The following is a 12,501-nucleotide window of genomic DNA, read 5'->3' on the forward strand; positions in this document are numbered from 1 at the left end:
GTCACTCGCCATTGTACGACACACTGAGCATGGAGGCATTTGACCCTCAATAATAGATGTGGCTGCAGTGAATATTTAATGAGTGGGGGTGTAGATACATGCACGCTTTTACACACATACACAAACTCACGGGGAAATGGAAATATAATATCCACGCCTGTATGACTTTTGGACTGAAGCTCTCGGGGAAGTGGTCTCTGTGTGATCGAGTGATGCTCTCAGCAAAAGATAGCACCAGATATATTATTTTTAACCCCCTTTCCTTCTCTCGCTTCCTTCAAACAGGGCTCCCAGGATAGTGCTGGTGGTCAGGAGGGACTCGTACCCCCACCTTTTTCCGCATTCCCTCCACCTCCTCCGCCGCCCCCCCAGAACGGCCTGGCCCTGGATTACGGGGGCAGCCTGTATGCAGCGGGGGCCGTCCAGGGTCCCGTGGAAGCCGGCGGAGCAGCTAACATTGCTGCCATCGCCGCCAACAGCCTCAGTGCCCAAGTGAGTGCCGGCCTCTTTCTCTGCGTGTAGCCCACATCAAGGCTCTGGGACATAGAGCATACAAGCGTGTAGGAATGTGTGTTATCGATTGGAAATGTTGCACCAATCAGACTGTCTCATAACAGACTCTCAACTCAAACCCCTCACTAATTCAAACTAGATTGGCACTGAGAGAGTGCACACCTCCAATGGCCAACAGTCCCCTTATGGAATTTAAATCTGGATCTGCACCAAATTGAAAACACTCCATTTTCTTTCATCAACATTCATGAATTATTGTCTGAATAGTATAGTAACTATTTCTGGATCTGCCCCCTGATCAGAGAAATCTGATGGGTTCTTCCTCGGGACATGCTCCAGCCCTCCACAAAATTCAAAGGAACAGATTAATATGTTTTTTTCGCAATCGCACTAATAAACAAACAAACGCAGACGAAAACATAACCTCCTTGGCCGAGCTAAAAATCCATTTGAATTCAAGAAGGCAGGTAAAAGTTGTTCAAACTGTTGAATTAATGCTGCACACGTAGGACAGAGTGCGACAGGATAGAGGACGTGAATGAGTGGCAGTTAGCAGTGTGATCAATACTGTGAAAGCACCTCTAAAAGTATTAGTAGTAATAGAACTGCTGTACCACTGTAGTATTTACTCAGTATTACTCAGTCTTTCTACACGCCATACTGTCACATATTGATATTTGATTCCCCACAGATTTCTTGCAGTCAAATAAAGAGAATTACTTCACTAAACATTTACAAGAAGTTTAACTAACGCAGTAATGAACTCAATTATTAATTGACACCAGGAACAGTTGATCGTATGATAAAGTGACCGCACTTGTATTCTACTAACTTAAAAATGTTTTTTTTTGTGTGAAGTTATTCCAACTAAAAGTGGAGAAGTCATATAAACATGTTTTTTGGCTTGTGAAATTTTCTAAAGCAACCTTTCTTCTAAATTGATTTTACAGTAGCGAAGGTGACATTTTATTATGACAAGAACCAAACTTTATTCATTGTGACTGGTGATGTCCGGCGGATACTCATTCCACTTAAAGTCTGACTCCAGGAAGTGAGCGTACCCGTGCTTGTTGTTTTTACACTTGAACGGGCAGATATGAGAGCGGTATCGATCTGCAGCAAACGCTCTGCAAGAAGGCAGATCGTACATTTCCCTAAATGTTGAACTGTTTTTAATAAGGTCAGAACCTGTGCTGATGCCCAAATAATGAAAACACATCACAAAGGCTTCATTGCTGCAGTTTAGAATGGAATAAATATAAAGTAGAGTTAGTATAGAGAAGCAGTTAGTAGATTACAGAAAATTCATCATATTTATCAATACTTGTCTCATTTAAAGCAAAAATGACACCCTCTGGTTTCTGTTACTAGAATGTGACAATTTCCTATTTTAAAACCTCTGCCATCAAAAACAACCAATTTGATTTATGTTGTACGACAAAATCATTCATCGGTTTCTCAAGGAAATAACAACTGTCTCATGAAAACCACTGTTAATTGATTCCCTGGAGCTTCAACAGTGTAATCAATAAAAACCTGAGGTTTATATTTATATTTAGTTATAATCACTGTTTTCTTATCTTACAATCCTTCCTCGTTTCTCTCTGCTTTTCTCCTCTGTGTCTCCCACACTTCCTTCTGTCCCAGCAGTCAGATGGCTCCTCCCAGATTGACGGACAGTCCGTGGTTGGCTCGGGAGGAGGAGGCGGCGGCGGGGGAAGCATCGGGGATGATACGGACGCCAAGGGGACCCCCAAGCGCCTCCACGTGTCCAACATCCCCTTCCGCTTCCGAGACCCGGACCTGCGGCAGATGTTTGGGGTTTGTAGACTAGAATAATCTCTCTTTTTTTTATTAATGTGACATAAGCTTTGGTTTAAAAACACACAGTTAGTAAATATAACGACTCAACGGAGCCACTCAGTAACGTCAGCACACGTCATCACCTGAAATGACGTTTACTGATTATATCATACATTTTAAATAATATATAAAAGCCTCTGTCATGCTGGTTTCCGTTCCAATAAATCTTAGTTTGTCATATTTACCAGAATATCTACAACAAGGTCTGATCAGCAGGATCTCTAAAGTCGTGTGTAAAAACGTGATCTTGTGCTGGGTGGTTTTATAAGAGGAACGTCTCTAAAATGTGCTGCATAGAAAAGAGCAGAGGCAGCGAAGATCTGGTGGGAAGAAAAGGACGAGCAGAGCTGGCCCGGTGCCAGCACATCATGCCTGAACAGTGCTGACACCCCGTGGCAGCAGTACAGCACATGACTTACATGCCTCTGCAGCCTCCTCATTCTCCTCCTCTCCTCTCTTTTTTCCCCTGTCAGCAATATGGCAAAATCCTCGACGTGGAGATCATTTTCAACGAGAGGGGATCCAAGGTATATAACGGCTAATTTCTTAAATTCAGCGACTTAAATGAAATTCAGGAGAAGCCCAACGACTGTGAAAGCTCCTCTCGCTCGCCCCCTCCTTTTCATTTTCCACTCTCGTCTCCTTTCTGCTCGCAGGGCTTCGGCTTTGTGACATTCGAGACGAGCGCGGACGCAGAGAGGGCCCGAGAGAAGCTTCACGGCACGCTGGTGGAAGGACGTAAAATCGAGGTAACTCACCCCCTCCCCCACTTTCTTGTGAATTTTTGAAATGATGACCATTTTCTCCTCTGTTTTCCCTCCCATGTCCGACAAAGAGAATGAGTTTTGTCCTGGTCGTTGCTGCCCCAGAGAAGGATTTTTTTCTCCTGATGGGCTGTATGAGTTCAACTCTAACCCCCCTCTGGCTTCACTATAGCATGGTGCAGTGGTGCTGCGCACACAAGACGTCTCTCCTCTGACGGCACTTCCTGTCGATGTTCATGCTGTTGTTTGTTCTTTGTCGTTGATGTCGTGGGCTGTCCATTGCACCTTGATCTTTAAAAGCTGTGTGGTTTGCAAAGCATGCTGGGTGGAGTGGCTACACAACAGGCATGGCTGGCGAGACGTCGCTGCGACACGACTGTTTGGCGATAAATTGCGCTTCTGTCACAGCATGTAGGATCTTCCTTTTCCTGCACCTTTTCCATCACCATCACCACACCTGCCATGATCATGACGAGTGGCTGTTTTTGGTTCATGGTTACGACTGGAAGAGCAGTTATCGGCCTCTCAGTTATTTTTCCTCTAAAAAAGTGCTTGCTGGTGACTTTAAGAGGATTCTGTATGTTGCATGAATGGATCATGAGGGCAGATCTTTGGAGTTTTTTTTTACTCTTTCACTTACAAAGGTGCCACTGGGTCGCACTTTTTCTTTTTTATTTAAATGTGTGATGTGTTATGAGACTGATGCATGATGGGGCTCATTTTCAGGGGGTCCGTTTTTTTGGGAATGGGACTGCTGGGAGAAATGTGGTGTCATTTCTGAAGCTTAAAAACACAAAAAAAAGCTGTTTTCAGATGTGCGAGATGGATGGTAAAAAAAAAAAAAAAATGTTTACACACATGCTTGCATCCACCACTCCTGAAAAAAAAAAGAGAACCAGATCTCATGGAAGTGCATTTTGTCTTGACATCTCTTTTTAATTTGTCGGCATGAGCTCGGATTTCAGTTGCAAATGGCCTCGGAGATGAAACACACCACGCTTTTTGCCATTTGCTCCAGATCTTATTTTCAAATCACGCTTTTCAGTCTATTTTTTGAAGCTACTAAAGCTCTTCTGCATGGTCTTGAATGTCCTGCACTTTCCTGTGTGTGGGTGTGCTGAAAAAAAAAAATAAGGAGAGAATGAACAAATGAAGAGAATGCAACAGATAGCTGTCGTTCCCTCTTCTTTCCTTTTTGTTTTTGTGTGTGTATATATATCTCCTCCATCTCTCTTCACTCTTTCTCACCAGGCCAGTCTGTCTGTCCGTCTCTCCCAGTTTGTGTCCCCTTGTGCATCTCTGCTGTCCATCCCTCCCTCCATATCTCTGTCCATCCCCCCCATCATATAGTCAGGTAGAATAAACCCTGGAGGATGGGACCAAGTTTAATACATTCTTTTGTGATTCGAATATTTTCTGCGTAGTTTCCCTCCCAAGTTAGATTTTAATTTCTGACATGATCTGTTTCCATTTTTTTTCTAAGCTTTTTATGATCTATGTTTGTAGCAGGGTTTTTTAAACAGTAGAGGTTAGATTGTCGTGCAATGGCTGATACTTGTAGGTGACTGTTGACACGTGACCTGTGACATCACTTCCTCTCTACCACAGGGTGGGGGTTGCCTTTCATTACCTCGTTTTATTTTTGTTTGTTTTGTTTTTGTTTTTTTTTCTTTTTGGTTCATCATTTCTTTCTTACATATATTTTCTCTATTTCCCTGATGATTTTTGTATGTTGTTGTTGTTGTCAGTCTCCACGGTAACTGCTCGCGTGTCCTCACGCCGTTTCCCTGGCAACGGTAAGTTGTGTACACATGGCATCATCTTTGAATGACCCCTCCCCCCACCCCATCCGTCCAAATGAAATAAAATGCACCCAACACCCAAAATAAAAGACTCCCTTCAGTGCAGGGGGCCCGATTGATTGATCGATTGATTGACAGAACCCGATTGGCTAATCCTGTGATTGATTGATTGATCGGGGAGGTGGCGAATGAAACGATTACGAGATTAGCCATTGACCGCATGGCATTATGAAGGCCACTTGTATAACTGAATGTACTGCATCTATCTGCAAGTGCAACAACTATGACTACCACTTCTTATGCATTCCAATCACCTCTCTAACTGCATTGAGCATTTAATTCCAGAGCTGTATATCCTGCATGGTTTACTCTCTTTCTCGTCATCTGTATGACGTCATATACTGTAGTATTATGTCATCTCTCTGTGTCATGTGTCAGCCAATAGCTGCATTTTTTTGCACCTTAGTGGGACAGCATGCTAAAGCATGAGTGCTATGTTAGCTTTACTGGAGAGAGGGTAATAGTCGTGTGTACATGGTGATGTGCTGTAGCACTCGATTAGGACTTTCTGTACCACTGTGTTGTAGACTGTAGATAGTTGTAGAGGTGTCACTGCTCAGTTTAAACTTTCAAAATAAAGAACACATATGTGGAGGAATAGTTTGTGCCCCAAGAGGATGCAAGCATACACTCTGATTTCAGGCACATCTACTTTTTGTATTTGATATGTAGCTTTTGAGACGTTTAAGAAAGAAAGAAAAAAGCTGAAAATTAACCCCAGCAAAGCAAACCCAGCCACAGATTAGCTTTTTTTTAATTTTTTCACTCATCCCTGTAAGGAGGTGTCTTTGTTTTACCTTTTCGATCAGTTTGGTTCTGGATGGTGTGTGTTGGTGGTTGTGTGCTTTAAGGTTGTTTCCCGGTGTGCGACACTGATCTAGAATGCTTGGCAGTGTTTCACAACCTCGGTTTGATTTGATTTTTTAATCTTTTTTTTTTTCTTTTGAGGAATGATATTTGCATCCCCCATCCTCTCTCGACTGTTCTCTCTCTGTACTCGTTCTGGCTCCATTCGCTCTTTCTCCATCGTTGCTCACGTACAGTTAGAGCCAATGTAGGCGAATTGTCGGATGTGTTTTGTGCGTGCGTGTGTGTGTGTGTGTGCGTGTGTGTGTGTGTGCTGCATCTTGTTGTTGCTGTTTGTTCATTAGAGGAATTGCACATTTGGATGGATTATTCACTCTCTCTGTCTCTCTCTCCTCCATCACGTACATGTTTTTTTCTGTGTCTTTTCATGTGGACTGGCTCCTCCTCCCTCCTCCTCCACCTCCTGCATCCCTCCATATTTCTGTCTTTTCTCTGTCGTTCTCTCTCCCTGCCCTTCCTCCTCTTTCTGTATGATGTGTATTGGATTGGGAAGGCTGCCAGCCTCTTTTTGATTGGTCTCTTGCTGCATCTGATGCTTGCTGATTGGCTCGTTTTGCTCACCACTGGTGATGTGATGCGCTCTTGATTGGCTGTGCGTAATTTTTGTATGAACTCTTGGATTGATGTTTTTTGCATTGTGTTCAACTGATGAATCTGCCGCTTAATTCACCTTCTTTTTCCCTCCCTTATTTTTTTAAAGGTAGCACTATAATGGTCTTGGATTTCTTTTTGAATGCATCTGTTCTGGAATATTTTGTTGTTTTCTTTGTTCCGTGTGCCAATGGTTGTATTGTTTGTCTGCAAAACTGCCTGATTACTCACCAGGATCCTTGTTTTCAATGTCTTTCTCCTTCAAAAGAAGCGCATGCATCAATTACCATCGCTGCTCATCAACAGAATTAACCTCCGTCATAACTATAAGAAACTGTTCATAAGTATAATGACGCCTCACACGTACAAGAAAATGATGTAAACTCTGATCATTTACACTTTTCAGCTTCAGAGTAAAACACAAACTTAAAACGTTATTGATCTCTGCATCATTTGGATCATTCCTCAATGCTTGTGTTTCTAATGAAGTGGGTTGAATTGGCCTCTGACCACTTCCTCTGGTGTCCAGGTCAATAACGCCACAGCCAGAGTGATGACGAACAAGAAGATGACCACGCCGTACTCGAACGGAGAGGGCCTAGCTGCTCTTCCATACGGTACTACATTATGTGTACACGTCCTTTTTCTGTTCAGATAGTTTGGATACAACCAATTTTAAATATCACAATATAAACAGTTAATGTAGAAATTTTATGGTTAATATGTCGGGAATAATTTTTTTTACAATTTGCTAGTATCATGCTTTGACCAATAGACTGTTGTAAATCAATAACAGGATTTCATAATCATGAGGATTTAACATGCGTCCTCATGTTAAATTGATTATTATATTATTTTAAACAAGTCGTAAAAATGTGTAACTGCTTGAGTGATTTTCCTGTTGAGTATTTTTTCAAACATGTGTTGCATGTATGTGTTGACTACAGCTGGATGGAAGTTGAGTCCCATGGTTGGAGCGATGTACAGTCCTGAGCTCTATACAGGTGAGACGACGTGTGTTATCTGTATCTTTTATTAATAATTTCAGAAATCTGTCTGTTTGTTGCTCCCATATCTTGAGAACCGTTCATCCTATTGGTTTAACACATGGCATGTGTAGTGTTAAGGGCACAAGGAAGTGCAGTGTCGACTTTAGTGTGATACGTTCAATCTGAATTAACTTTGAATAAACAGGCGACCAGCACTCTGTAGCAGTGGTGGCTGCTGGGACTCATCAATGCAAGTAACGTTGAGCACATGATAACTCCAGTTCTGGGTTCTGCAGACTGAGTCGAGCTTCACCAAACTTTGATAATCAGGTGACCAACTCTTTGTGGGGCAGCTTCAGGGTTCCATGGACCGAGTCCCTCAGCCGGTCTTTGCTTGTCACGGCTCGATCCCTGTAGGTCACTTTTTCACTTTCAGAAAGTAGTCTGCAACCAGTATCACCACAGGCCAAATGAACCGCTGAGTTCCAAGCAGGCAGGATTAGAACGGGCGCTGCACTAAACAGAGATGAGGTGAAAAATATAAATTAAATATTAGAAATTATAATAGAAGCTACTCTCTCTCTCTCTCTCTCTCTCTCTCTCCCTCATTCAGTACCAGGGTTTCCATACCCAGCAGCAGCAGCAGCAGCAGCAGCAGCTGCTTCCAACGCGGCGACCTTTCGAGGCGCTCATCTCCGGGGTCGAGCCCGGCCCGTCTACAGTGCAGTCAGGGCAGCTGTGCCACAACCTGCCATCCCTACATATCCTGGGTAGACACACACACACACACACACACACACACACACACACAAACATCATCCCAAACTAAAGTAGCACTAATGATACTAAAAAGTAATGTTATACATACTTTCTTAAATGCATGTGTTCACTTAGTTAAAGCAGTAATTTATAATTGTGCATGCTGTGTGTTTGGAGATATTTTCAATGAGATAATGATGTTGATCGCTTGCTGAGCTGAAATACCATTTCCTTGTACCTCTGAAGTAGCCGTCTTTTCAGTGCATTCAAATCAGATCGAACCGTATTTTTACGAGATGTTAGTCTCACCGGCTTCAGTAGCAGTAGTATCACTCTGAAGTCGGAGTGTTCGTATACAGCGAGGTGGTATTTTTGTCTTGCATGTTGCACGGTGTGTAATAATCTCACTCCTCTTTCTCTTCTCTCTTTCACAATCTGTTCGGCACCGTTTTCTCACCTCTCTCTCTCTCTCTCTCTCTCTCTCTCTCTCCCCCTCCCCCTCAATTGCCACTCTCGTTTGTTGTTTTCTGCAATGCCCACACGGTGGCGCATCACACCATTATTTATTTTTGTTCATTTCGACATTCCACCACCACTCCTCTATATTCTTTCCTTTTCTTTCCTTCTTTTCTTTCCTTTCTTGTCTCTCTCTCTCTCTCTCTCTCAGTGTGATGGCCTATCAGGATGGTTTTTACGGTGCGGCTGATCTCTATGTAAGTATACCGCTCTCTCTCCCTCCACTGCCTCACCTCCTCACCTATGTTTCCCCCATCTTGCCTGTGGGTTTTCAAGTGTGAAACAGCACAGACCAAACCCAGAGACGTGTACTTTTGGCTGTTCATATTTATCAAAGAGACACATTTTATGTTTTATATACCCAATCGTTAATTTCTCAAGTTGTGTTCACTTTGCATCAGCATGCACCGTCCATCGAATACATATAGAAACACAAAGAATCCAACACAAACACACTTTAACTACGTGTTCATTCATGAGTAGACTCCTCAAGGGTTTGTCTCTGTGCATTTGTGAATTAGTTTGAACCAATGTGATTATGAGCATGTCTGAGTGTGTAATGGTGTGTTGTATGTGCGTGTGTGTGTGACCAGGTTGACAATAGCTGTTTCTGTTCTCTCTGTAGACTAGTGTTTCAGGACATTAGTGGCAGATTGCCCCAGGTAGGGTTTACACACTCTGTGTGAGAGCCAGTGTGCATCCTCCTCGTCTCCAATGACTGCGTGCTGCTAGACATTATTGACCATCTGAGATTGAAATGCCTTCTCTGTCTTCTACTAACTCACTGGATTCTGACATGGGTGGAGTTGCGGAAGGGGGAGAAAATAATTAAGTTTCGATTTGAATCCTAAAGAGCATATGAAATAAAACTGGCAATATCTTGTCAGGAGAAGTGAATCTATATTTTCCAGAGAAATTGGATGCAGAGAAGGACAGAACTTGAACAGTGGGTCACTTTCTTTAACAGGACTCTGCACTGGTGGTCGTGTGGTGCAGATAATTATGCAAATTTTAAACACTCGCTTACTCGTCAGTGTGAAAACAAAAAACTATTGGCCTCTATGTTATCGCCTCATATTCATCAGAATTCATGAAGTTCTTGAGGCAAATTAAAATTAAATTATATTATTTGACCAATTCATTACACACCTTTAATTTTGGGGAATTAAGGTTAAAAAGCAGGATTTTGTTACACTTCATCTTCATCAATACCCTTTTAAGATGCTAAATCTTGCAAACAGAAACATCATATCATGAACACTCAAAAGTACTATAATGTATTCGTAAAGCATGTGAAAAGACTATGAAATAATCACGACATGAATAAAGACACTAAAAGCTGAGAATATGCAGTTGACAGAGGGATGCAAGAGAAAAAAAGATTTATTCTATCAGCAGTTAATTCCGACCCCTTCCAGGAATCTCCCTATCTGTTTCACCTGTGGCATGCTAACTGAATCAGTGTCAGCATGCAGACATACTTACAAGGCTGACCCCCCCCCCCCCAAGTCCTCCCTATTTCCTCCCACCCTTTTCTTTTCTTTCTATAGACCCCACTCTTTCTGTCGCTCTCTCTTTGACTTCTTCTCACTCTGACCCCGTTCAGACCTGGTATTTACATCCGGCCTGAGTGATCAGATCTCAAGTGGCCAGAGCTGAGCGAAGGTCTGAATCCACCCAAATGTGTTCTCAATGCGTCGTGAGATCCGATCACTCAGATCAGGTTTGGAGCTGGTCAGAGACGCGTGTGGCCACATTCTTTATGCTGTGTGAACGCAAAATGCATCCTGGGTCATATATTAAGGCCCGCCTACTCAGCTGCCATCCTAGGACCCGCTACAGTTTCACAGTGAATCTAAAGTGCTTTTCCTCTCAATGCCCATACGATTATTTGTAACCACAATATCAACGCTGATCACCACATAATAATACTTTTTTTTAAACTGGTAAAATCCTTCTTCACAGCGGTGCAGATTCATTCAGCCCCTCCCGACACCTCTCTCACTGACGCACACCAACACAGTGACATCAAACAAAGTCCGACTGGGTCAAAACGACATCATTTGGTCCTCGTGAAGAGAAATGACATACATACTTATTTGCATACAGAGCAGTGTGAGATCTGATCCCAGGACATGTTCCAGGTGTGAATGGGGACTCGGTTCATTCTGTCCTTCATATTTTTCTTTACCTACTCTCACTTTCCTCTCCAATTTCTCCCTCTTCTGTCCTATAATCTATATCACGTACTGTAAAATCTCCTTCTCTATCATCACGTTACCTTCCTCCTCTCCCCCGCTCCCCCACCTCTCTCTCCCCCAGTCCAGCCTTCTTCCCATAGCAGCAACTGTGTGGTCCTGAATGTGGGGACATGGTCGCGCGACTGATTCTTTAGGGTAGAATGTGGCGGTGTGTGTTTGTTTTTTTGCATTTTAATTCTTTTTTAATGAATAGGTTACATGTTTTGCCCTAATACACTGTACGTTCTGAGTTTGGGATAGCATGCTATGTCTATCAGTGATTGGTCACTGGCCACGTGAGCGTATCTGCGTGTGTGTAGGTGTGTGTTTCCTTTTTTTAATCTGACTGGCTGACCTGTCTTCTTACACCTGTAGTTATTTTGTTGTGTCTGTTCATCAGCTGCTCATCCAAACATAAATAATGACACGATCATCCTGCCGCCCCCTCCCCTTTCTTTAACTGTGGGTTTTTGGTAGGAGAAGTGGGGCGGGGCACAGTTATGGGTATGAAATCTCTCTCGCTCCATGTCTAACGCTCAGTGGGAAAAAATATTAACTTAATTAAAGATTTAAAACAGTAAAATACACGGAGAAATTCTGAAGATTTTCTTCCCCGGGTTTGTCATGGAGGGAGAGACACACAGAGCCTGAGCTACGTCCTTGTGAATGCTGGACTGCACCAGATTAGCCAGTTTTGCTGACTGCTTGTTAATCTTCCGCTCTCTTCTCAGCATTTTTTCTCACAACGTAACCCTTTAGATTCACTACTAGTCTGTTAGTCTGCAGAAGAAATACAGGATTCTGTTAACAAGCATTTACTCCTCTTTCTGTCCCTTCCCACCTCTCTCTTTTCATTTGTATCTCTCTCTCCTCTACTGTACACAATGCCCTCTTCCCCCCGTCTGTCCTCATCGCCTCCTCACAGGGTGGTTATGCAGCGTATCGTTACGCCCAGCCAACTGCGGTAGCAACACCTGCGGCGGCGGCGGCCGCAGCAGCAGCAGCTTACAGTGACAGGTAAGTGGGATGTTCAGTACATCTCAGAGCCGGATCTGACAGGACAACACCTGCAGAACTAGGTCTTGAGACAGATGTGGTGCCTAAACAAAGCACCAGCCAGGAAGTGAGCTTTAAACATGACCTCCATCCTTCCTAACATTCTAGAAGAGGAGTTATTTTGTGCTTTGTACAGAAATGTATTGCTTATTTTTCTTTTTTTTAAAAACCTCCTATTAAAATAAACTTTTTAACCTTGGTCACATGGTGATTTATTTATACCATGAGGGCTATTTTGAGGAACACAGATGAGTTTTTATGGGTTTAGATTCAATATGATGCATAATTCTTGATGTGTCTGTGTTTTCTCTCAGCTATGGACGAGTGTACACGGCAGACCCCTATCATGCTGCACTCGCCCCAGCTGCCTATGGTGTTGGAGCCATGGTAAGTCTATTTATATTCTACTATTTAAAGGATAAGGCTCACATTATTCTATATTTTTTTATAACTGACATTGCTCCGGCTCCCTTCCATGTCT

At 42.9% G+C, this 12,501-nt stretch overlaps 1 protein-coding gene across 7 annotated transcripts in view; it reads left to right on the forward strand.

The window, feature by feature from the left end:
* Positions 1 to 12,501, forward strand: part of rbfox2 (RNA binding fox-1 homolog 2) — a 38,205-nt gene that overhangs the window by 22,060 nt on the left and 3,644 nt on the right. For 4 of the 7 annotated variants that reach the window (XM_047341901.1, XM_047341899.1, XM_047341904.1 and 1 more), the window contains 10 exons: positions 286 to 492; positions 2,161 to 2,334; positions 2,850 to 2,903; positions 3,033 to 3,125; positions 6,990 to 7,077; positions 7,408 to 7,464; positions 8,063 to 8,219; positions 8,876 to 8,921; positions 11,890 to 11,981; positions 12,335 to 12,407. In XM_047341901.1, coding sequence (XP_047197857.1) covers positions 286 to 492; positions 2,161 to 2,334; positions 2,850 to 2,903; positions 3,033 to 3,125; positions 6,990 to 7,077; positions 7,408 to 7,464; positions 8,063 to 8,219; positions 8,876 to 8,921; positions 11,890 to 11,981; positions 12,335 to 12,407 — 1,041 coding nt within the window. Of the gene's footprint in view, positions 1 to 285; positions 493 to 2,160; positions 2,335 to 2,849; positions 2,904 to 3,032; positions 3,126 to 6,989; positions 7,078 to 7,407; positions 7,465 to 8,062; positions 8,220 to 8,875; positions 8,922 to 9,349; positions 9,387 to 11,889; positions 11,982 to 12,334; positions 12,408 to 12,501 lie in introns of those variants that run through there. The other 3 variants (XR_007034690.1, XM_047341902.1, XM_047341900.1) reach the window with 3 other exon arrangements.

The sequence above is a fragment of the Hippoglossus stenolepis genome, chromosome 2 (assembly GCF_022539355.2).
Source record: "Hippoglossus stenolepis isolate QCI-W04-F060 chromosome 2, HSTE1.2, whole genome shotgun sequence".
NCBI lineage: Eukaryota > Metazoa > Chordata > Actinopteri > Pleuronectiformes > Pleuronectidae > Hippoglossus > Hippoglossus stenolepis.